This window comes from Erpetoichthys calabaricus, chromosome 1 (assembly GCF_900747795.2).
Source record: "Erpetoichthys calabaricus chromosome 1, fErpCal1.3, whole genome shotgun sequence".
In the NCBI taxonomy this organism is placed as follows: domain Eukaryota; kingdom Metazoa; phylum Chordata; class Cladistia; order Polypteriformes; family Polypteridae; genus Erpetoichthys; species Erpetoichthys calabaricus.
The window spans coordinates 267,992,429-268,019,316 of NC_041394.2; the positions used below are offsets into that span (position 1 = coordinate 267,992,429).

The 26,888-nt window shown below is 35.9% G+C and overlaps 1 protein-coding gene across 1 annotated transcript in view; it reads right to left on the bottom strand.

The window, feature by feature from the left end:
* Positions 1-26,888, bottom strand: part of LOC114661741 (voltage-dependent calcium channel subunit alpha-2/delta-1) — a 754,616-nt gene that overhangs the window by 79,447 nt on the left and 648,281 nt on the right. The window contains 3 exon segments of the mRNA XM_051920004.1: positions 13,504-13,565; positions 15,246-15,317; positions 15,704-15,775. Of these exon segments, the coding sequence (XP_051775964.1) occupies positions 13,504-13,565; positions 15,246-15,317; positions 15,704-15,775 (206 nt within the window).

The following is a 26,888-nucleotide window of genomic DNA, read 5'->3' on the forward strand; positions in this document are numbered from 1 at the left end:
TTTGGGTTTGCTGGAAGCAACGAAGACTGTCTTTGCATGCACTGAACACCATAGCTGCACTGAGCTATCAGAGGGCCTGGGTTATACAGGAAACTGCTTGGTAGTTTTATAAAGTACTACAGGGGACTTAAGAAAAATCACTAAACAAATAAGATGTTTAAGGTATACACTGGGAACATAGTTGGGGACTGTTGTACATGACAATTTTGCCAACACTGATATTTCTTGAAGGCCACTTGGCTTTTTATATATCTACCCATAGACACATTTTCTTAAAACACAGCAGTAGAACCTAGGAAGGAAACTTGGTAGTCCAACTAGTCAAACTAGTTGTTTGACAAACAAATTGAGGTGAATTTGCTTTTTTAAAATAAACAGAAGTGAACTCATGTTGAGGAGCAGTTTCATATGTATTACTGTTTTAACTCTTGCGCCAGTTACAATTCATTTTCTTTGTAGGTTAAGATCAGTCTTTTAATCCATTGCAACCTTTTACCTCATGACAGTGTAATTATTTATCTGCTTCATCAACCAGCCATATTTCTCTTCCTAAACAAAAAATAAAGACTCTCTTAGCTAAATAAATCATTTGTATTGGTTATGTCTATTTGTTGGAAGAAAAAACTCTAATGGTGTCCACCATTTTTCAAGGTGATAATTTCCCTTTAAGAGTTAAGGGATGTACTAATATGGGAAAACATTGTATATGAACAAGTTCCTGTATGCCTATATACCGATATATCTTCTCAACATATTTATATTGCTTCACTTCTAAGTATCGTCTGTAGACAAGTACAAAATGCTACATGCAAGCAGGAATAACATTTAACTGTAAAGTCAAGACATGTGATGCTGACCTACAGGGAGAAACTGCTGAAGATGATTTAGGGATTTATTATTATCATCATCCAGTCAATGTGCAGAATCAGTCAAAAAGGCAGATATAATGATAAGTTCTTTTTTTAAACTGTAGAATAACATTTACTAAAAAAGGTGTTTTACTCAGGTTCCATAATGCACTTGTGAGACTGCATCTGGTGAACTGCACAAAGTTCAGGTCTTCATATTACAACAAATGAATAAAAGCTCTAGAAACTGTGCAGAGAACTCACCAAGTACATTCTGGTGTAGAAGGTCATATCCAACTGTGACAGGCTAAGGCAATCAAACTGCACTACCCTTGAGAGGACAAGGGTTGCATGAAGACCTGACTTCAAACCTTTCAAAGGTATCAATAATGTTGATCATGCAGAATTCTTTCGGAAAAATAAGACACCGGTGGAAACTAAGGGAATGTAGTCACAAAATCAAAGACAGAAAACACTCCTTCACACAAACTACAAGAGTAAATAAACAAGTCATGCAGTCAAAGCAGAAATCTTCATAAAAAGATTAAATCACTGTTTCAGTTTATAACCCGCCATTCTTTGCTTATGCACCTTCTACCTGTCTCATTCCATGTATTCCTCTCTCTACTCCAAATCGTGTATTTAAACAGTATTGCCTGCACCACTGGGGAAAAACAAATATGCATAACCTTGGGGCAGAGTAGAGAACCAGGCCACATAATTATAATGTCTAATGTACCTTACAGTCAAATACTCTTCTGTTGACGAGTGACAGAAGAGCAATGATGAGTATGCTAATTAATAACAATTTATTAAACTAGAACAGAACCAAGCAGCTTTTACTTGGTGTTACGCAAATTGAAAATTCAAAATAATTTGAGTGCGAAATGTGAGTGTTATAGTGAGTCATTTTAATATAAATTAAGAGTGTGCCTTGCTAAATATTCATGCCCTGTCCAGGGCTTGATCCTGCCTAGTGCCCAGTGCCACCAGATGAGCTCCAGCCCATGTGATCTTGAACAGTGGCATTCTGGGTATTTGGCTCTTCTGATGGGGTCATACCAGAATTTTACTTTTTTTGTTTGCAGATTTCCCTAATGTTATCATTAACTTACATAACTATCAATATCTTTCACTTTTCTTCTAAAGACTTAATGAGTTTACATATCATTTGGATCACCAAAAAAACTCAGTCAAATGCTGGTGCCATCAGATCTTTGTGATACCCAGTGAGGTAGCCACATCTGTTAGAAACTGGTTTAAAGATCCCAGTGCAGAGAAAACATCACATACTACAAAAACTCCAATATTTTCTTGTATATGAAATTGCATTGAGCATATGATGGAAAATTGGAAGAAAATGACTTAAGAAGACAAACTTGAATATTGCTGTAAACATTTTAATAATAAATTAAATTACTGAAGAAAGCCTATTACTTATTTATTACTTATTTTGTACACCTTTCTGATGATGCTGTCATCCACTTGCCTTTAATGCAGAAACCCCACTGATCCTGAATACGACACTGCAGTTGTATGTATGGATAAATGACAGGGCTTATGCATAAGCGGCTATGCCATATGTCCTTCTCAGACTAAGACTAAAACCAAGTTATCATAATTAACCAAGTATGTCATTAATTGCAATATTGTGCTTATGATGAATTTAATGATAAAAAGGGTATCAGCCTCACAGATATTTTGTGAGAAGGGTTGAAAAGCCCTTAGTGAAACTCATGTGCTACTTTATTGACTGCTGTGATACATCTGTTACACATAGGCCGTTGTGAAGGAGGCATCCATTGTAACAGTAGCTACCACAGAGTTCTAAAATACTTAAATATTAGGTTTTTGGGGAAAAAAAAACATTGGAAGATGGTGATTATTTCTTGTTAGCGGATTTCCATAATGTGTTCCATTGCCCATTCCTCTCTTGTGGCTTTCCACTGCTTAAATCTGTGGTCACTTAACAAGTTCTCTTTATTGTCTGAGATGCATCTTTCTCTGAAAATACTAGCATGTCTTCTACATCATGTTTTTCGCTTACAATAGCATACTTTATTGAATGTTTCTTAGTTGATTATTAATTAGCACATTTCATCCAGTCTACTGTTAGGAATTCAATAGGACAATGTCTGTTTTATTCTGAATTGTGTTTTTGTCCAAATACATTATAGTTTTTTTAATTTAACATTATTTTGGTGATATCAAACTTGAATTTTGTGTTTTTTCTTTTCTAAGGTCAGTTGCCACTGCTACATGGTTAGACAGTGGTGCCGTCAATGTGATGTCCAAATCTATATATATGTTGCAAAGTTGACTAACTGACTGACTGACTCACTTCTCAACAAAAACATTATCTCTGGTTTGGCTAAAAAGTTTAAATTTGGCAGAATGTTACAACTAGAGCAGGTACCCACTAAGAAAGGACATTCTGATATATCAATATTTAGGGGTAAAAACACCCTACAGTAGGAAAACTAAATACCCCAAAATTGTAAAAACACTTCGATGGATTTGATCAAAATTTGGTGATTTAGAAAAATGAAAATTAGCTGTGTTGTTTTTTTATTTGTTGATATTGTTGCTAATAATGCTGTAACTAGTGGGACAATGTAATGCAATTCACCCCTTTTTCGCCACACTTGCTGACAGCAATCACACAGAGAAATAGGGTATGCCATGTAAATGAAGACAGTCTGCACAAATGAGGTGAAAGGGGCAAACTTTGGTGAAACTCAAAGAAGACACATTTAGCAAGTACTTGCCAGGCACTGTGGGCTGAGAGCAGCTCCAATGAACTAATATTAGGCTCACGTAAAAAAAAACAAATTATAAAATATACAAATATTATATACAGAAAAGTATTTAGTCACATAATACTTCTCATACATCCGATTAACCAACTAATTACAATTATTGTTGAGGTCCATTCACTTTCCTGGATAAGGCCTGGTAACATAGCTAGTATTAAAAATCAAAAGAAAAATACTACTATTCAAACAAATGCTTATTAGGAAAAAGAAATTGATTTAGAGTTTAGTTGCCTGCTTTGTTTAGACTTTGGCTTTTGGTTTCCAAACTTGGAAATTTGATTCTCTGTGTTTTGCCTTTTGCTTGACCGACATTTCTTCTGCTTGACTCTTAAGGCTTGTTTGTATCACAGAGACTGAGGCTAAATACACACTGAGATAATGGACATCACTTAGCTGCAAATACAGTACAAGCAAGGTTTTAAATCCCAATGGGGCTATAACCCTTAGATTTACTGTACTTGAGAGCTAAATGACTAAATAAAATGATTTTGAAAATGTTAGGTACCTACTGTCGACTTTAACTAGCAAGTTTGAAGTCCATAGCTCAAAAAGTCGAATGATTAATGTGTACAGAAGAAAAAAAGTCCCATACAACATGGTGTCCTGAATTTTAAACAAAAACCTCAAACATGTTTCTGCATTAAATAAAACATAAAATAAAAGAGATAAATACAGTATGTATCCAATAGAGAGTTTTTAAATTATGTAGTACTTTCTGTACTATTTCTGTTACCATTTTTTCCTTCACTGTATGACTTTTTAATAATTAATACTGAAATGTATAGATTTATAGGTTTCCTGGTTTTGATAACCCAGAGTTACTGGAAAGGTTTGATCTAACTTCCTCACTATACTATTGCTCAATGTAAAGGATGTTATACTGTATAAAAGAAAGTAAACTCTGACATTTTTGTTACAGTATATTTATGAACTTTACAAGCCACATAAAGTATTTATATTCTGTTTGGACTGCTTTAGTCGCTTTACTCACTTTGTATCAATAATAATTTACATTTTAATACGCTTTTTGATCTTGATGATGTACACTAAACATGTATGAAAGAAAAAAACAGTTACTCTTAATGTCTGATAACAGCATAAAGGCGCCTTATCTGCAGTATACCTAGACTGTATTATTCATCTTTGTTACTTCAGTAAGGCTTATTACCTTGTCTTGGACAATTTTTTTTCTGAAATACTTTCAGGCATATCTTCTTTATAATCTCTGATACATTGAATATTCTCTTTAGCGTAATGTGTAGCTGTGATGTGAAAGAAATTAATCACATTTTTCTTTTTCTTCTCTTTAGAAGAGTTTTTCTATTATTTGAATATTTTATTGTTCATTTGTTTTTGTTTTTTTTGTTTTTGTTTTACTCCCTTTACAATTGGCCCTTTTAGATCCCACTAACAAAAGGCATGAAATTCAATAGGATGAAAAATTCCTAATAGCTTGTATGGTTTTAAATAAGAAGCCAGAGATCTGGCAATTCTGTGGCAGCTTACATGCCACGTGTAAGCTTCGCAGATGGATGTTTCACTTAGTAAATAGCTGTTGCTTTGTATGGTTGCTATACATTACAAACTTTTCTTTTCAGACTGCTCCAAGGATTTTATATTTTTCAGAGTCCATATTTTTCCTTTTTTTCATTACTTAAATACATTACTTGTGTTATGACTAGATTGTTATCTCAAGCACAATCTGTTTCTGATTAGATTTCCCATCTATAGTGACACCGTCTCACTGGCTTTTCACTCTTTTAAGATGTCGGTGCAGTTTGTTTTTTGTGTTTTTAAAATTGAGTAGGCAGAACTTCATACACTTTTCTGTATTGACTTACTTCAGTTCAAAAAAAGCAGAAGCCACAGTCTAACAATTCTTGACATTCTGACATTGACATTAATGTCTGTCTTTATAAGGCAGTCCAAACTATCATTTTCAGCTAGCATCTGTCTATTTGAAATCTGTCTCAATCTATGTACCGTAAATACTTTCTAAACATCTCTCAGTAGTGATCTTCTGGTCCCAACATTCAAATCCAGAATGAAAACACATCTCTTTCCAGTTCAATTCTGACACTGCCATTGACCTCTTTCCTATTAGATGTGCTGTCACATTCATTATACTGTTTGCTATTTAAAAAGAAAGGCTGTTTCAGTCTATTATAATGACATCTACTGTATGTTGTGTTTGGTGAAACGTATTATAAAAAAAATGAAAGTATTGTCCTCCAACATATTTTTAGTTTATATATTTATTTACTCCTATACGTATTGGACAGCTACCAACATACTCCTTGTGCTCCTCCTGAAAAGAAACTTTTCCATCTCATGGACCTCACAATTTCTGTGTTTTTTTTTTTATCTGTCAAGTTCAGAATCTGAACACATTGAACATTTCAGGTAAATCTGCTGAGAAATAATGCACAGGATTCCAGAAATTAAATAAAACATTTCAAAAGGTGGCACCACAACAGTGTCATCTTTTAGTTTGACAAATAAAATATTAATAATAAATATAGCTTCTTATGAAAAACAGTTTCTTTTAGTTATTACAACAAGATGAAGAAATTTATTTTTTGAAATTTAACACAATCGTGAAATCTTGGAAAATTTTTCACTACAGGATGAACACTGGAAACAACGCAACAATCAGACCTTGACAAGATGCCAGTCAATCGGGGGCAACTTCCCACACTTTGCCATTTAAGTGTCATTACAGAACTTTAGTGAAGTATCAAAAGAGTATCCACAGAAAACCTCTGTACACATGGGGTACATGCAGACTCTACACAGACAGTGACTAGAATAGTATTGAGCCTGAGTCACTGGAAAAGTGAGATAGCAGCACTGCCACTGTAGAGGCCAAATCTCAGAATTTGAGGGTTACAGTTTCCATCACATGGATCAGCCAGTAGGTGGCACATAGAGCAGTTTCATCAGGCTTCTGAGACTTTAAACTTGAAACTGTGTTTCCTGGAGTGAGAGACAAGTAGTTTGTCCACCTTATTTAACTCTGCTCCACAGTTTACAGCTGTAGGTTGTTAGAACCAACAATCTTTTTTTTTTTTTGAGAACTTATTTTATGATACAACTGACATGTTTCTGTTGCCCTACATCTTGCTGTTAGCCCACAGCTGCAAATGCAGAGTTTGATTCATGTAAATGTTTTTAGCAGCTGGCTTAAAAGTTAATTCCCATGAATTTCACTGAATACCAGGTTTCTTGTTTTTCATGAAGATAAAAAACAGATGGCAGTAATAGGAGTTTGCTTGGGGGACAGGGCGACTTTGATAAATATTTATAAAAAGGGCCAACAAGTATGGGATCTTTAGTCATTTGATAAATGCATACGTGTCTTAATGTGACCTTGTTCAAAACAAATGAAGGAAAATAAAAGGTTAGTTAATCTAAAGTGATTTGTGCTTTTCATTAAGCAGATGCAAGTGGGACAAAAATGAAACACTAACACAAGAGTCAGATGTTTGTGAGGATTGCAGATGGGGGAGTCCTCACTACAGAGAGTTTTTTTTGGCGCTGCGATCTGTACCAAAGTGATTTACTATATTGTTATCTCTAGGAAACATTGGAAACATTAGGCTAAAGCTTAAGCAGTTTAGTTCAACTTTTCCTTGCTTCATGATAAGAACATTTCTGTGCAACAGTTGTACTTCAGCTGTCACAAAATAATTGGACAATCGTAATCATTTAGGATTAGGCTGGATATAATGAACATTAAAGGATTAGTAAAACCACAGTAATAGCATTATGACAGGACAGGAGTGATAAAAGATGGAGTAAAAGGATTTTGATTGAGAGCTTTTCAGTTGTCCTCAGTTTATCTGTGCTTCTATATTTTGTGATTGGCAAATTCCAGTAGCACATAAAAAAAACTAAATACTGCCAATGTAAAATCTGAAACTTCATCCACTCCAGGAAGTCTTTTCATATAGCAATGTCAGAATTTAATTTAACAGCATTCCATTGGCACATTTCTTTTATAATCAGAAGAGGTGTGACCTGAAGGGGCTGATCGTAAGGGGCATACAAAAGAAAAGCTGAAGTTAGGATGACGATTCGCCATTAATCAGAAGGCACATTGATAAATGGGAAAGGGTCATTACCATAGCTACTGAAGCTTTGCAAAGACAGCTTAATGTTTGACTGTGCTAAAACCAACTAACACTAAGCAACTAAGAGGAGATATCTTTGAACATTTAGAACAATTATTTTGTGTCTTCTAGATAGCATTAAACAACATAATAATAATAATAATTCATTACATTTATATAGCGCATGCAAAGTAGTGGCAAACCTCACAAGCTACAGGAACTGCATATGATTAATTCTTGATAATTTGACTTGTGCATAATACTGTCCAGTACACACTAATAAATTTAATTGCTTTGAACATTATTTTTATCTTAAAATAAGCTTCATAAATATATTCCCAAATCTGCTGTGCTGAATCCAATTCAGGACTGCAGGGAGCCAGAATCTATCCCCACAAATGGGAACCAACCTTGGACAGTTCCAGTTCCTCATTGGGAAAACATGTAGACAACGTCCTTCAGACTAGTTTAGAGTCACCATTGAAGCTAGTATGCACATCTTTGGAGAAGTGGGAGGAAAACCAGAGTATCTTGGAGAAACCCCTTTCAGACATAATATAGCTAGACATGGATTTTAACCTAGGACACTGAATCTTGAGGCAGCAGTGCTAACCACCATACCATCCTTCCTTCAGCTAAACTATCAAATAAAACCTTTCATTCACCCATTGGTCCATTCACTAATCCAGCCATTTTCTACACCTTGCTTCCCCATTAAAGGATTGACAAGACTTCATACCTTTGTTCTGTCCATTTTTTAACTCACCAATACACAGTATTTGCTCAAGGCAGTAACAAATTATGAACAACATGCAAGACCACAAGTCTACCACAAGACACACTCACACTTAATCACTCTGGGCCAAATTAGAATTGACAGATAACCTAACACTCATGTTTTTGGAGTGTGGGAAGAAAACTGAAAGTGTTGATGTGAACTACAGGGGAGCTATGGACTGAGATACATGCTCCCATGAAAACATCTTTTGCAATATTCAAGATCTACCATTCAAATTCTGAATATTTTGTTACAATTTTTTCACTTATGTTATATTTTTGTTTTGGTAACACTATATATACATTGTCTATTAAGACAATGATGGCCAGAAAGCTATACATTTTGGTCAGGTTATGATGACTGTTCCTACATCTTAATTGTATACCTCTTTTTCATGAAGAGATGTGCATCTCCACCCTAAATATGAGAAGAGATTAAGCTACACAAAATATGATCAGTTGTATTGTTTTTAGACTAGCAACCTTTGTAAAGAGATTTGGAAAATAATAGTTAATGATTAGGCAGGGAGTCTGTTTCCCAAAAACAAAATTTTGAAGGTTTCTTCGCCATACCCAAAATGTTTAGTAGAATTCAAGATAAAAACAGATGGCATTCATAGGAGTCAAAACGCAAAATCAGAAACAAAACTAGATAATCACCCTGGGTATTTTTTTATTCAGTTCCCAAGCCATTACAAAAAGACAGGTCTGAATGTTCAAATAAGTGTAAGTGTAACTGGCTTCCTTATATAATGCAGTCATGAAGTCACAGATCACATTGCACATCCATCACATGGCCTAGCAACCACATTGCATCGTAGTGAACAGACACACAAAATGGTGACATCAGTGAAAACAAATAAATTATGACAAAATATGATGATAAATACAGACAACATAATCGCACAAACAAAAATAAAAATTAATAATGTTCACATATAAATTAAACAGACGGAATATGTAAATCGCACAATGGCAATATCTTGGCCTGAGATTTGAATCCTGGATGATGGAGCTTTGGGTCAGCTCTGCTTCAGACGTTGCAAAGGTTAAATTATTACAAAGCAGGAAGAACATACTCAAAGAAGTAATTTGCTTACTTCTTAGGAGACTGTACAAATAAAACAGCCCTCCTATTGGTTTCTATTTTTCTAGAGCCCTATTACATTTAATTCACTTAATTAAAGCCAGTGGTAGTTTGTTGAAATCACACCGTGACTAATTTATGATGGTGTTGTTCAGGATTTCTTTCTTTCTATTGTGGCACCTGTGTGGCATCATCATATTACTATATAACAACATGATGTCAAGCGTGTTAATTTACAAATTTGGAAAAACACAAAGAAAAGCTATGTCATGCTGCAGCCTTGTGCCTATTCACTATAGCACATGTGTAATCAGGCCTCTGTCAGTCAATTAGCAGAATACATTTTTTTTAATTTAAGATGTTTCTTCCAAGATGCTTGATAATAGAGGATGTGTTTTCTGTAGGGACTGCACTTCACAGTGATAATATGACAGACGAAAAGGGAGAAGACTGATAAAAGTAAAAGTTTATAGTCTGATTTCTTCATTTATGAATGTAAAGTTTTCAATTCTTCCATACATCCCACGGGCCTTATCATACCATACTTCTCTATAATGAAACCCATCCATTCATCCATTATCCGACCCGTTATATCCTAACTACAGGGTCACGGGGGTCTGCTGGAGCCAATCCCAGCCAACACAGGATGCAAGGCATGAAAAAACCCCAGGCAGGGCGCCAGCCCACCGCAGGGCACACACACACACACACACCAAGCACACACTAGGGACAATTTAGGATCGCCAATGCACTTAACCTGCATGTCTTTGGACTGTGAGAGGAAACCGGAACACCCGGAGGAAACCCACGCAGACACGGGGAGAACATGCAAACTGCACGCAGATGATGAAACCCCTACTGGAACATTCATCTCAAGCATTCACTGTGCTTTGTAGGAGCTGTTAGGATATGTGATTTGTACTATATTTGCACTGTGGCAATATTATGTCTGCATCATGTGTGTTAGCAAAGCTTGTGATTTTTTACACCCCAACCAATGTAAATGGGATTGGCAAATAAAAATAGATGAACTAAGAAATAACGTAATGAATAATTAAATAGCTTGCAAAAAAACAAGGAGAATATTTAAGCAAATTTGTTTTATTGTGTGTCATACAAAATATACACAAGAGCTTTTTGCTAGCCACTTCCACTGTCATGACTACATTGAATTTTTGGTCTACTCTATCAAGACTTAATCATAATATACATTTTGTTTTTTCTATACCTGAAGTGTCAAGCTCGGTTTTACTGATGGACAAATATAACAACACTTTATATAGCCAATGCAGTTCATAATATGTCAATAAACAACAACTGCTACGTTTTCTTTACGAACAAGATATACTGGTACCTCTCTGCACATCATTCTACCTTTCATCTCTCTTGAAATTGTCTTCCCTCTTTATTAATTTTTCTTTTCTTAGGCAGTGCAGCAATTTAAGAAAGCTACCAGCAGCAATAGCACTGAAATCAGCATTGAGTTAAAAAAACAGACAATAGTGCACAAGAGCTGCAGTACAGATACAGGCGAGAATTTGTAGCTAAAGCAAAGTACATCCGTTTATATCTGCATTAACATGCATCTTGATGAGCACTTGACCACATTAAAAAACTGGGTGTAAACGCACTGATGATGGATCATACAGATCACATTTAGAGTTGGTCAGAAACGGGGAGCTATCACACTTAAGACGAGTTTAAATGCAAATGGTGTCACAGTCACTCCTTATCCACTAACAGCTGTGTTTGGTGGACTCCCAGATGGGCTTAAAGTTGAGAAGGACAAACAAACTGTAATTGCCTTTACTTTACTATTGGCACGTAGACTTATCTTGCTCAACTGGAAGAATCCTAACCCACCTCTGTTAAGTCAGCGGACAACTGATGCTATATACAATTTGAAATGGGAAAAAAATCGAATTCTCTCTTAGAGAATCTGTTCAAGACTTTTTAAAAACCTGGCAGGATCTAATCAATATTTTAGAATAAGCACTTATATTGGGGAGTAGAACTCCTTTCCCTCTTTACTACTCTCAAAAGTTTTACTCTGGCTGTTGGCCTTTCTTTCTTTCTCATGGGTGGGGGTTGAATTGAATTTACTTTTGTTAAGTTTGACTTGATTGTATGGAATGTTACATGCTTTAAATAAATTAAGTAAAGTTGAAAAAAAAAGGAAATGCAAATGCATGTTCTCTCCAAGTTTCACAATCAAGTCAGAAGAAGACAGGAGAATAGCATAGGGCAGCAGTCAGATAAGCTGTGGATGGGTGGCCAGCCCTGACTCCTGTGCAGTATTATAACGTGAGCGCAGCTGCAAACAGTGGTGTGTGTCAAGCTACCGTCTCCTTCATAAGACTGTCATACCTGGCAGAGTGGAATGTCAAATTCTTTGTACAGGTAAATTCAAGTTGACCCTCGAGGTGCATTTTAATTCCAGGTGTAAATGTAATAAAGCTAAACTACAGACAGATATAATCTATAAAAAACATACCTTAAAGGTGGTTTTTGAAAATACTAACAGTCATCAAGGGTCATATATAACATGTGTTGAATATTGATGAAGTAGGTTTCTTTAAGAAGGTTTTTGATAACCCATACACTATAAATCTTAATCCAAAGTTTATTCTACCTGTTGAACTGGAATATTAACTGGAACTATAATTCTATTATGAAATGTACAGACATTTAGAAAGTGTGTTGTAAGGTTAAGTAAATTATTAATAATTACATTTTCACACATTACGTTTATGTGAACTTTTATATGTGAAATTTGATTTTATACCATACCAATTTCTAAGCCCACTTAATGCTGAGCAAGATTGTGGGGGGTGCTTGAGACTAACCCAGCAAGAATAGGGCATAAGGCAGAAACAATTGCAGGATGAACACACACACACACAGAGACACATACACAGCATGGCCAATTTAGCATTACCAATTGACCTAAGGTTAAGATCTGAACCCAGGAGCAACTGTGCCACCATGACACTCTGGACTCTTTAGTATATTTTAGTGAATTTTACTTTTCTGAGCATAACAGATTAATTTATTTATATGCCTGTAAACTGTTATCATGTTTCTGATAAGTAAATATTCTATTCAAAAATAGCCTTGCAATAGTTCCCTACACCAACTTGCTTTATTTCCCCAATTTAGCACTAATTGTTTTAATTTGATTTAAAAGTGAATCTGAATACTTGGATACCAGAAGCTGTGTGCCACCATCTTATATTGGTGGGATGAGTTCACATGTCACTTGACCCTCAAAGGACATAGAAAACATACACAGCACGGTTGTGACCATGCAAAGATCAACAAGAAATGGTGCCGACCGTGCCACAACAAGAAACAAAATAGCACTGCCAAAGTAACAATAAAAATAATAAGCAAGAAGAAAAACAAGTGTAAAAAGTCCAAAAATGACACAGACTGAATATCATGATGCCAACATCAGATCCTCTACATTAAAATCCTCTGGGGCAAATAACTAGTACCACAGAATTTAACTTTGTTGTATGATTATTATAGTGTGACCATATTATCTAGCCTTTCTCAACTAATAGTACATTACAGTGCTGTCTAAATGTTATCTGTAAATTTCATTCATTTTTGGCTTATCATACAATTTTTTACTTGATACACGTCCCTTCTAATTTTTGCTGGCTGTAGTAAGTCAGACAGATGTACCACCAACTCGAAACCTTTATGGCATTATACATATTATATTAGTAAAAGAAAAACTGTAATAGAAAACAGCAGACACAGCAGGCAACAAGGAGCAGGGACTGCAAAACACAGGCATACAGATGAGTTCTTATCAAGATGCACTCATTCTAAAAGGTTGAATGTAAGGATGTTACCTGTAATCCGTTCCATTCACAGGAGCCCAGGTATATGTTCGGTTTCCCTTATCAATATACCGCTGTCAATATTATAAAAGACATGTTCATGTTTTATATGCATATGTGTATAATATTTGGATGCAAAACAACAACATATTACTCAGTTGTAAAGATTTCTCTGTAAATGCACACATCAGGCAGATTTTTTAGATTTATACTTGTGCAGTTTTAAGCAATTTGTAATACAAACCAAAGATTATTTATGCTTATGATAAAATTATATTAGACATTTTCTAGGATGGATTTCAAGATGTGAAATGAGACTTTATCTTTACGTACAGGCCATGCAGGCACTTGTATCACATTAAGCTACTCAATTCCTGACAGTATTCCAATGTAAAAGCTCTAGTTTAATCTTTCCTTATGTAAAGCAAAAATAAGGATTTTATCTTTTTTTAATTGTTAATTTACAAATATAAAATGGGAATATGGTTAATGTGTGTCTCCTTTAAATTTTGTTTCTGTTTTCCATTATAAATTAACTTAGTAAAATAATGAAGGGGTTTCATTTAATATTCCTTATCCTGTTGATTTTTTGCTATTGGGTTCTGTAGGGCATTATGAATTAAAGAGAAGAAAATCAAGTGCATTGAGCATCGGCCTGCCAGGATGGTACAGAGACAGCTCACAAAATGAGACTGGCAGACCCAAGAAATTGCACAGAGACCTAAAATTAAAATAAAAGCACAGACAGTGAATCTTCTACTTTCAATAGCATTTAAAAAAACTGGAAAGCCATGACTCATTGAGCACTATTTCCACATTATATAAAATGAAATAAGATAACTACATATTATATTTATTATCGTGATAGCAGCTGCTTTGGAGTAATTAGACCTTTATGTTTATTTAGAAAATTCTATTATCATGACTTGGAACACTTGCATTTGATAGTGAAATGCCACAATAAGATCACTGTGTACAATGAATGGTGACCTACAGTCTTGTGGCTAGCATCCTATCCAGACTTCTGGCTTCCTGCTGATTCTCAAAGTGTGACAAGGCAGGAAAGCAAAATAAAGGGTGCTGAAGAAAATTGCAGATTTGACAAATACACAGAAGCAGTAATGCCATCATGTGTAAAAACTGTAAAGACAAGAATTCAAAATCTGTTTTCTAGTTCCCTGCTGAAATGATTCAGTCAAGGTCAAAGCCTGGTCTTCCGATAAAGACGTTTATCTGACTTTAATACTCTGGGGTGCCTGTCCCGGGGGCATTACAAAAGAACAGTTCTGGATACAAGGGGGGGAAAAAGGAAAACAACATAAAACAGCACCCCTTAGCACTTTGTTTTTCTTAGACTGATCAAGAGAGATAGTAAAGATTTACTAAGGTATAAACTGTTCACAAACAGTCTGAGTTTGTCTTGCTAGCTCACCCCACACATAGGACTACCAGGAATGCGGTAGTCATAGGGAAAGTTGGGATGGGACCAAATCCACAAATGATTAGAAGAAAAATACCAATTGAATTCTGCATGCAAAAAGGAAACAAAAATTAAAACATAAAAATAAAAGTTATAAATGAACATAAACACTAAGTACATAAATTATACATCAAGTGATTAGATAGATAGATAGATAGATAGATAGATAGATAGATAGATAGATAGATAGATAGATAGATAGATAGATAGATAGATAGATTCTGCCCAATAATTATTTTTTGCCTTTACAGAATTCTCATTTTTTGCCTTTTACCTCATCTTGAGACTTCACAAGTGTACTTATGGTAATATTCCCCTTTTCTCCATCTATCATTTTTTGTCGAATCTATTTAAAATGAAAAAATTAACAAGCAATGCAAATTTGATTACGATTATTACTTCATAGACACACACAAACCTACACTTAGTCATACTTAGACAATCTGGATTCACTGGTCAAATGTAACAGCCATGAGAAGCTTACAAAAATCAGGACTGAAATTTGGACCTGGGACCTTAGAGTGGTAAAGCAATAGGATTAAACTCTGAGCCACTGTGCTGTCCCACATTCAAAAGAAAAGGAATAAAATTACCAGTAAAATAAAAAAAAGGATCTGAGGTACTCTCAGCTTAGTGATATCTTTATTAAATGTAAGATAATACCAGAGTATAAAAATTAATCTATTGTTGTGTCTGTCTAGAACAATAAGAACAAGAAAAGAATTTCGTTACCTCAACCTTGATGTCATTCTCCAGTTCAGCATCCAGAAAATCCAATGTTACTGGCTCCTGGAATTTTGGATTCTAGAGAAGAACAGAATTAATGTGAGTCCCAACCTCTGGATTCATTCATTTTTCTTTGAAAAGGACTAATGGTTTGTGTCAAAATGTTTATGCTACATTGCAGAACATTCAATTTTGAGTGTATTTGTATTCATATGTGTCATATTTGTTCTCCTTCTATATGCTGAAAGATTTTTTTTGTAAATATGTTGATATTTGTGAGATACTGTATGTTAAGTCCATTGTACCAAAGGAAAACTAATGTAGGAAGCTTTATTGAATAAGCCACCTTAATATAATAATCAACATAAAATTATCACAAATAAATAAATAAAATAATTATTACAAATTATTAAATCCATTCATCCAGTCATTGAATGCACTGACCTGAACTTTAGTGTTGCAGGGGTAATGAGAACAAAATAGGACCATATTACAGTGTCCATTTTAGGACATCCTCCTCCCTCCGAAAAAACTCCATCCTTCCTACTACCTTCGACAAAATATTCCTCCTCCCTGCGAGGAATCCCCAGTCACCCCTCCTCCCTCCTCTCTCCTCCCTCCTCCCTCCTCCATCCGCTCTCAGTTCTCCGCTGTCCATTTTCCGCCATCCACCCTCCTATCTCCGTCATCCGCCTTCAGCTCTCCATCAAACCCCACACTCCCCCCGCCCCCTCATCGACATTTTCATTAATGAAGTGACGTAATACTTCAGCTCCACCTTCTTCACAAGTTCATTAACCATGCCGCCCGCATACAAACTTAAAAGGTTTAAATAAAACAGAAATATATACCTTTATTTTTAACTTCCTTAACTTGTGGAGGGTGTATCCTGTAGCAAAGCCCTAACTTTTTTCACGAAAGCCCCTTTCAGTCAATAAGCCTTAAAAACAGGTGTAAAGATATTGACAACAAGCAACGCAAACCCACCAAGACATGGAATCGTTTAAATCAAGGCGCTGTGCTACCTTATTCCAGATCGGTCCTAAGGCGTTCGTATTTTTCAAAGCAGTTCTGGTGTCCATCTGCATCTGTAGCTGAGTTGAAAAACACCATCCCATACTATTAGTTAACGATTAACACATTTCTATATGTATTGTAAGCATACAATACAACTGATAATATGTTGTGCTTATTTATCTGGTGTACCGACATTTTTGCGTGGTTTGTGCTCTTCAGAATGAAAAAAGTTTGCATTTACCTTTTTAATAAAAGGCGAGCTTTTAAGCCTGAAAAATCACACCGTAAATGCACACGTTTAATTGCACATGTGTTAATATGTATGCTTAAACAATATTAAAAGACACTCAACAATTAACGTCATTTACTTTCGTTCCCACGTTTGAGTCGTGCTGTAAATTCTTACTGTGAAATATAATTGACAAATAATTTGGTTAATGAACTTGTGAAGAAGGTGGAGCTGAAGTATTACGTCACTTCATTAACGAAAATGTCGATGAGGGGGCGGGGGGGAGTGTGGGGTTTGATGGAGAGCTGAAGGCGGATGACGGAGATAGGAGGGTGGATGGCGGAAAACGGACAGCGGAGAACTGAGAGCGGATGGAGGAGGGAGGAGGGAGGAGAGAGGAGGGAGGAGGGGTGACTGGGGATTCCTCGCAGGGAGGAGGAATATTTTGTCGAAGGTAGTAGGAAGGATGGAGTTTTTTCGGAGGGAGGAGGATGTCCTAAAATGGACACTGTACATATAGCATCCATCCATCCATCCATTACCCAACCTGCTATATCCTAACTACAGGGTCACAGGGGTCTACTGGAGCCAATCCCAGCTAACACAGGGCACAAGGCAGGAAACAAACCCTGGGCAGGGCGCCAGCCCACCGCAACCATATAACATGTCATGTACAAATAAATATAAAAGAGGTTTGAGTTGTCATGTTTTTCTTTAGTAAAGTAAGCACAAAGTGGCTACCATCTACTCATTTCTTTAACCATCTTCTTCGTCCTTTAACAGCGTCATGAGTATCTGGAGTCTTTGCTTGGTACCTTTGTGTGAAAGACCAGGGAAATACATGTGGAATAAATGTAAATTCACATAGACTGCATCTGGGCAAGGTATTGAACTTTGGTCCTTAGAGGTTTCTGGAAGCAGCATGACTATTGCATTACATTGCTGCTCCCCTGACTTTTAAAATGCAGTAAATTAAAAAATAGCAAGAAATAATTGTTCTTATGAAAGCTACATAACAAAAAGACAAAGCAAAGCACTGTCTACAAAAAGCTGTCATGAAGAAATAATTGCGGAAAAGAGCCTCGATTTGTAACAGTGGAAAAGTACTCAAGATCAAATGCAAGAAAGACAGCCACACTTTCTGGCAGCAAATTCCTATGACCTTAAATATACAAACAACATGAACTTACTAAAATGTCCCATAAATCAGCTGAAGCAGATCTGGATATTTTCTCTAAGTAAGAATATATAAGATTAATGTGTGTAGATTTAGAATATTAAAAGGTAAATTCATAAGGCATGAATACTATATATGTGATGATTGTTCAGAACAGACTAATCTCCTATGACCCAAAAAGATACTTGGCAGTTTCAACTTATTTATTAGCAGTGTTATAGAATGGTCTGCTCTCTACATGCAGAACAAAAGGTACAACACATAGCTCCTTTATTACAAAAAAATAACTGAAGGATACACAAAAGGGAGGAATTCAAAGTACAAATAAACAAAGCTAAAATAACAAAAGCTGATGCCCCTCTGGGCCTAATTCATGTATATACCTGGTGCAGTGGTTTGACTTCTTTCCCATCAATACAGTTCCTTTCTCACCTCTCATCTCTTGCTCTCCTTCTATGCCCTGTCAGTGTTCCCCTCAGTATTAGGAAGCATACTGAGCCTTAATCCCCACCCTGTGGTCACCCCGGTATGAGCCATTGAATAACTTTTAAGGTGATAAGCAACTTCTCATTAGCTCCAGAAACACTGAGCTTAAACTCCCTCTGGCAACTCCTGGTCTCTCTGCACATTGGAGGCTTCATTTGCCCATAAAGGACCAAGGCAGCTAATATCAGCAAACCACTGAGTCACACAAGAAAATAAACCACCTTCATACCAGCACATGAGCAAAGGAATCTCTAGGCTGATATCAGCATTTGCTGTGGATTTATGAAAATATTTAATCATCAGAATGAGAAACAAAACTAAAATTAAAAACACAGTAGCTTGCATATGATAAAATATGCAATATAATATCCAATAGTCCATAACATCTAAGCCTTTACTCTGATTATATCAAAAAGTATGCAACCAGTTTTCATTTTGAAAAATCGACATTACTGGCACAAGCGTATTTATTATGCTGTGTTCCATTAATTTTCATTTATCATCACACAATCAACTCATTTGCTGAATTGACTCATTGGGGAGCAGAGTGTATCCTGGCTGAACCAAGCCTGGACACTCAGCCACACATCCACATTCACTCACTCACATCTGACCAGGTATGAATCACCAGTGTGCCAAATAAGCAGGTATTTGGGATGTGGAAGAAAAGACAGAACATCTGAAGAAGGCCCATGCAAAAATTGAGACACTATACAGAATTCACACATGCACCAAATGAGACAATAATAAAATATAAGTCTTTGATTTTATTTTTAACATTTCTCACAGTTTAACTATTTTGTTTTGCTAACGATTCAATACTAGACCACACTGCTAATAAGGTTATACCGGCCCTTTGCCTATTTCAGTCCCTCCCTACGACTGCTTTGTTATTAATCTTACTACATGACTACTGGTAACAGTCCAGGAAGAGCAGAATTTTGTTAGATAAGTTATTACTTGACATTCGTGACTAAACATATTTCTTATCTTTCCAAAATTTTTGGGTGTTTAATTAAAAGATTAACATTGCATTTATAGACAAAACATGGTCAAATCTCGCAGATGAAAATGTTTACTTTTTGAAAATTTTGCTTTACTGACCACATGGATTTTTTGAATATAAAAAATAGTCCTGTCTGTCATAGATATTTTGCATATATAGAGTATACACCCTTCAATCGTGAGTCTTGGTGAGGCTTCCTTTTGCCTAATATTGTACAATTCAACAATAGGAGTGCATTGTGTATGGCTGAAAAAGATCCAGAAATGATTATAAAATGGACAAAGGAGACAGGGAGTGTGAATTATGATGGACAAGCAGAGCTATTCTACACCACTCAGACAAAGCAATCTGCTATTTAATTACGTCTGCATGGGGCCTCAGGCTTTATTTATTTTACTGTCTGTGATTTTTGTGTGTTCCTTCTTTTTTTCTTCTTTATATATGTGTTTGTATATGTGTGTGGTCCAGGCAACGTTTGAAAGAAAAGTCATTTGGTAGATAGTGACATATTAACTTGGTGATATAACTGTAAAGAGTTAAAAACTTTGTCTCATACATTAAATGTATTCATTTAACGGTGCAGACAGCAAAACCTGGACAAATGGTTTAAACGGTTGTAAAAGGATGCCTAGCAGGGACTCTAATTGTTATATAGTGAAAGACAGGTATCAATCTGTTAAGATGCCCATGTGGCAGGTACTCTAATAATATTGTCAATGCCAGTGAGAACAGAACAGTTGATAAGGGACAGTGTGGTTCAATATTGCATATGAAGCAAAGGAGCAAATGACTGCTGGACCACCACTAAATGTCCCACGTACTGGCAGATGATGGGAAGCATGTCTTGAGTCCTCCATGCTGTTTGATGCCAGCAGGGAGACTATTTATCTAATATAGTATATGACTCATTTCTCTCCATTATGACTGTGTAGTGCCTGGAGGTTGACTGGCTCACTTGCCTACCTTAACATACTGTAACTTATTTACTCTTGCTCTTCCATTGTAATTTTTTCCTTTTTTTTCTCAGGCTTCTTGTTATCCTGCCAGCTGTCCTCTTGCCACCACTAGACCTTCCAACTTGAGGTACACCTCACATTTGTTCAGTAGGACCTTTTAGTCCCTGTCTGGAACTATGTCTGGGGGAGGCTCAGCTCCCACTTACAGCGTCAAGAAAAGCCTAGGATATCCCTGGAATCATTCAGGCAGAACTCCCCAGAGCAACCAAAAGTATACCCACATTCAAGGAGCCCAGCCTTCTTGCAAAGGTTCGGGCAACCCCCTGCACAGTTTAACAAACATACTGGGGAGCACGAAGAAATATATCCGATAAAAAGTCTCCTAAATTGCATGCTTTCCGTCATCCCCCAGTTTCTGACACTTACACTGGTATGACAGGAGACATTTTCCTTGGGAATCTTTACACAGAACAGGTAAATAATGCCCCCCCCCCCCTTATCGATGGTGGCTTATTGTCACAAGCAGTGATAGCAATGTCAGTGTACCTGTCACCTAGGCATCTTACAGCCTGATTCCTGAGTTCCAGTATACAGCTATAGTGTGTTTTATTATAGTAGTATCATTTCAACTGTAGTCCCTGACAACCTCCCTTTTCACTGTATACAAATGTCTGGAGAGTGTTTACTAGCACTGTAAATAATGTTCAGTGTATGTCAAAGAACACCCAAAACTTTCTCACTGTGTTGCTGTTCCTCAGTGCGTTTTTGACAGATGATGATAAATATCTAAAAAAGAATTTGACTGTTGCTGCCAAGTTTTAACATCTTTTAATCCAGTTTCTTTAAATTGTATATTTTTTGGGTCATGGGGGAAACGCCAGTAATAGCACCCTAATACAAGCACTGCAAGGTTCTAATACGACTTACTGCACCACTGCTCTTTTGCAAATTTTGTGGTGTTATAGTTTTGGTTTACTGCTTTCTAATAAGAAAGTAAATTCTTCAAAATATTTTGAAAATGCTTAGAATTCATCTTAACATTGGAACATCCAGGAATTACAGAACAGTTGGATAAGCAAATCTGCACTCAGATAGCCTAGTTGAAACTTCCTGGCCATAACAAAGTACAGCTTATTCAAAGTCATATCAGAAAGTGGGATCACAGGCAGTGCAGAGAACATTACACAATGTGAAGCATGATGGGCAATCAAAGGAAATGACTCCATCTAAAAGAAATGCTGATGGTAAACAGCTACAGGATACCCAACCATGACAGTGTCTCTAAAACACTTCTCACTGGGACAGAATCCAACTTCCGAAAAAAAAAAAAATCTCACTGATGGTTAAAAAATGAATGGTATGAGGTACCTAATGAGCCTCAGAGAGCCTAAGGATGCCCATGAAGCATCAAAGAATCTATTAGTTGAAAATTGGTAATTATGTAGTATTAGGATGGCCTAATAAGCCAGAACTAGTTTCTCAGCATTTAATGTAGTGAACATAAATATTTTCTCATTTGTGTATTATTGTATTGATTTCCTATTAGTTAATCGTGTGTGGCTGACATAACACTACATTTTCAGCATTTCACTTTCATGTTAAAATGTTGTGTGATACAGTATATGTGTGTCTGGAAAGAGGAATTAAAAATATTCCTTTAGCACTGGTTCTTCCTAAACTAATTAAGCCACTTTTTATATGAACATAGACAAAATATAATTTGCAAAAAAAAAAAAAGAAAAATTCTGGACCTGTACATTGAACGGATCTTAGAACACTGATTAATAGTACTGTCTGCAAAGCAGAAACTAATAGAAAAAAAGGAACATCATTTCTATGCAGAGTACACATCCTCCAACTCATACCCAGCCATATTGTATAAGAGCCAGTAATTAATGTATCATACATGTCTTTAAGATGTGAGAGGTAACAGAGTATGCATACACAAAAAGAAGGTGACAACTCCACCCAGGGTATGACTCAAATTCAGTTTGACTGTTGTGGCCCATTTGGCAAGTAAACAATCAAAACTTAAACAACATTCTTGAAGGCATTCACAAATTATCTAATGTGCTAAGATGATAAGTAGTGTGTAGTAGACCTCACTACTAGCGGCACAGTGTGGGCAGCCTCTCACAAAAGCTACAGTGATGGAAATGAATTCTCCTAGTTTGACTCTTCTCTGGTTGTAGCTAGTGCTTCAGAATCACTAATCCAGTGTGTTTAGTTTGGATCTTGTGCCCAGTTCCCATCTGTGTGGAGTTTGCATATTGGTAAGTGCAGGTTTTCCCTCTGGTTGTCCAAGTTGTCTCTCATGTCCTTAGAGGAAGATATATAATGTTAAATTGGTTGCATGAGTATGTGCTTGAGTAGGTCCTTCTTCAGACTTGAAGCCCATTCAGTGCTGTTATTCTTCATGTACCTGATGATGTCAAGGTATGCTCTGCTTATATCCTGTGACTCTTATTTACTTTATGCAGATTTCAAAATGTTATGTTATTTTGTCATTTACCTTAATACAGTGCGTGTGTTATGTGTTCACTCTGTGATGGAATGGCACCCTGTCCTGGGTTTGTTCCTGCTAGCATGTTCTTATGCTAGCTGTAATTGGAAATTAATATAGCAATGAATGCATTTCAATGGCTCTTATGGGGATATTCTTCATTACCACTTATCCACAGATTTCATAGTGATGGAAACTCAAAGTTTATAGATTTTTCATTCATATTTCAAAACACTGCATAAGGCAAATAAATTCTGCCCATCTTTGTAAATCACTGTATCATGTTTTCAAAGATGCTGGGTTCAGACTGAAACTGAAAGGTTAATTTACGGGACAACTGCGTTGCTGCAAGGAACTCAATGTGGGGTCATTTCTACTCTCAGCTATCAGGCTCTTTAATGTGTGACCCTTTGGCTGAGGTGGTCTAGCACATATGTTCACAGACAATGATGCCATGTGCAATATACAGTACTGTGCCAATGACCGACACCTGGTACTGTCAAACTGTAGTATACATATAAATAATTCTTGTTATAGGTGTTATATAAGACTATATTATATATAAGACAACTAAAGTTTCTTTCTTTCTTTCTTTCTTTCTTTCTTTCTTTCTTTCTTTCTTTCTTTCTTTCTTTCTTTCTTTCACAAAAATGGCCCTATAAATATATACAGTCGACCCCCACGAAGTCGCGGTTCAGAGTTTGCAGCCTCAGTTGTTCGCAAATTTTTCCTTAGAACATAACTAATAATTGCTTGTGGAAACCGCAAATATCCTCCACAATTTTTTATGGCTTTTTCGTGGCAATATATAATTTTTCATTTGTTTTAACACTAAATTATTAAGAACAATATAATTTACTAATTTTGTAACATAAATATTAACGTAAATTCTGCTAAACTTCCATATAAAATATAATACTGTATAAATTTTTTAGTACTGTAGAGAGAACATATAAAACTCTCCTCGCCACCTTGAAGAAACAACAACAGCAACTTCCCATTACAATGTTCCTCAAACCTATCATAAAAGGCCAGCATGAAACTCCACCAGAAGAAGGCCCGTCAGAAGATACGACTCCTCCTGAAGTGCCTGAAGAAGAGGCGCCACCTGAGTAGCTGTAAATCCTCTGCTTTGCTGTGCAGTCATTATCTTCATTACATACCTTCATCGTACTGCACAGCTAATTCATCATCATCTTCAATCAATATCATTCATTATTGGTGAGTACCTGTACATTTTACTGTATTTTTATTAAATTAAATTATTACTGTATTTACTCTACTTATACCAAAGGAAACAACAACGCATACCAAAGAAAATGTGCTTGCATGAATTACAGTACATAAGGGGATATCATCGGTATTTTACATTCTAGCACTGCGGGAGACATAGAAGTACAGTACTGTACAGTATATGGGTTTACCTTTACATTCTTTTTTTTAGAGTAATGTATTAAGCTGAGTTTGAAATGAAATTAAAGTGTTTTGGGGGCATATTTAGGGTTTAAACTATAAAAATAGGCATTTTTTTGACCACATCCAAAATTCGCAGTTTTTCACAATTCACGGGCGCTCTACGAACGTAACCCCCGTGAATTTCGGGGGTCGACTGTATTGACTCTTTTTATCAGGGCCTCCTTGGACCCACTTACTCACAAAATTTTCAATGATGAAAACTGAATGTTTGATGATTTGACATTCATTTGAAGTACTATAGAAGATTAGTAGTGGAATCACTAAGACCTCTTTTATCCAACTAAAGTTTCTATGCATGTAGTCGTATGCTCCATCCTCAAAACCCCAAATAAAATCCACGGTAATGAAGAGTGCATTTTGCATGCTTTAACTTTTATTTTACACTGAATAGAAGACTTCTAGACTATTGTTACAGTCAATGCTGTTGAACAGATGTCTTCATGATGTAGAAGGCTCTTCCATCCTTGCCGTCTAATTAATAAAATCCATAGTGATGAAAATGGCATGTCCTGTGGTTGAGCTTTTAGGTTTTTAACAGGCCTGTATCAGAGCCCTCTTCACTCCACCTGTTTCATATAATCCTCAGTGAAGGAAATCGCATGTTCTGAGCCTTGTCGTTCACTTTAGACAGCACAGTAGACCATTACAGATTCATTATAGTAACTTTTGTGGAACATGTTTCTTACAAAACATACTGATTATACAGGATGCAGTGCTGGGGAACTGTCTCGCAATACATCCTTCACAAATGCAAATGATTATAAGGATTACATCAGCAGAGATGGAATTCAGAAAGGTCATGTTGAATTAGAGCCAGCTGTATCTGTTTATGTAATTGAAATACAGGAGCTCACGGAGCGCCCAAAGCCATGGGGTACTTGGAAGCCACAGCCAACAAACAAGGCTGGCAAAAGGTAAAAGTAGAGACTGGAGCGAAGCACTGAGGTTATGAGCAAATACAGAAAAAAGGTAACACTCTTTAAAAGCCAACAGCACATCTAGTCTTAAGTGTTCAGTTTATCAATTATAAACAGGGTAAACAGAGCATATTTTTCTAAGAGTACTTACGCTTTTCAATCCAAAACAACACAACAAACAAGTAACAAAATCAGAAGCTCATGGTATTCATACTTTCTTTCTGTCATTTTTTTTTTCATTCTTACTGAAATTGGAAACACTGCAGCCTTTCTTTTTGATGTGTCAAATCCAATCAGTTATAACATTTGTCCATAGCAAGCCACAGTGCCTCATACATTCAACTACTCCTTTCACTACTCTTGTCACTTTCACTCAGTGTACATTACCCTCAACACTGCTAACAGACAACCCCTTGATCTTAATGAATTTACAATTTATAGTGAAACACTCTTGCAAGCTCAATTTGTGTAGTTTGAGTCTACAAAATTTGGACTCTCCATATTGTGCAAAGAGCATGTAGTTAATAATCAGTGCCCTCTACTGTAAAAACCTCATATGTCTAAGAAACACAAATTTCATAATTGTTATCAACACTGTAAAGCAATTTGATTTCATAACAATGTGCTTTTAATTTATTTCCTATATTGATATTTACTGAGACAATTTTTAGATTCCCGTAAGGTATATGCATTTGTCATTCTATACATTTCTTTAAACAATAATAGTGAGAAGTGAAGCAAAATGACACCTTTTATTGGCTAACTAAAAAGATTACAATATGCAAACTTTTGAGGCAACTCAGGCCCATTACATCTTGCCTGAAGAAAGTTTGCATATTGTAATCTTTTTAGTTAGCCAATAAAAGGTGTCATTTTGCTTCACTTCTCACTACATTCATAATGGCTAACATGATACAACACCCTAGTACTTTAAACAATAATAAAAATATAAAGCATTCTTTACTGTTGTAAGATATTGACTAACTTACAGTTAGCTATTGTAAATGGCTAAATCAGCAAATACTCATACAACCCCATACAACCTATACAACCCCAACTCAGAAAAAGTTGGAATGGTATGGAAAATGCAAATAAAAACCAAAAGCAGTGATTAGTAAATCAGAGTAATTGATCTTTGACTGGGAAACAATATAACAGCCCATTATTTGATGCTACAACTAAGGAATTGTATTTTTTCAAAGATATTATTTCGATTTAAATACTTGCAACATGTTCTAACAAAAGTTTGCACAGTAAAGAATTTGCCACTTTGTAACACTGTCTCTCCTTCTCACAACACTCAATAAACATTTAGGTACTGAAAGCACTGATTTACTGAGTGTTTCAGGTGTAATTTTGTCCCATTCTTTTTAACTTAACTTGTGCAAAAGTTAAGACTCTCACTATATGAAATATGCATGGGC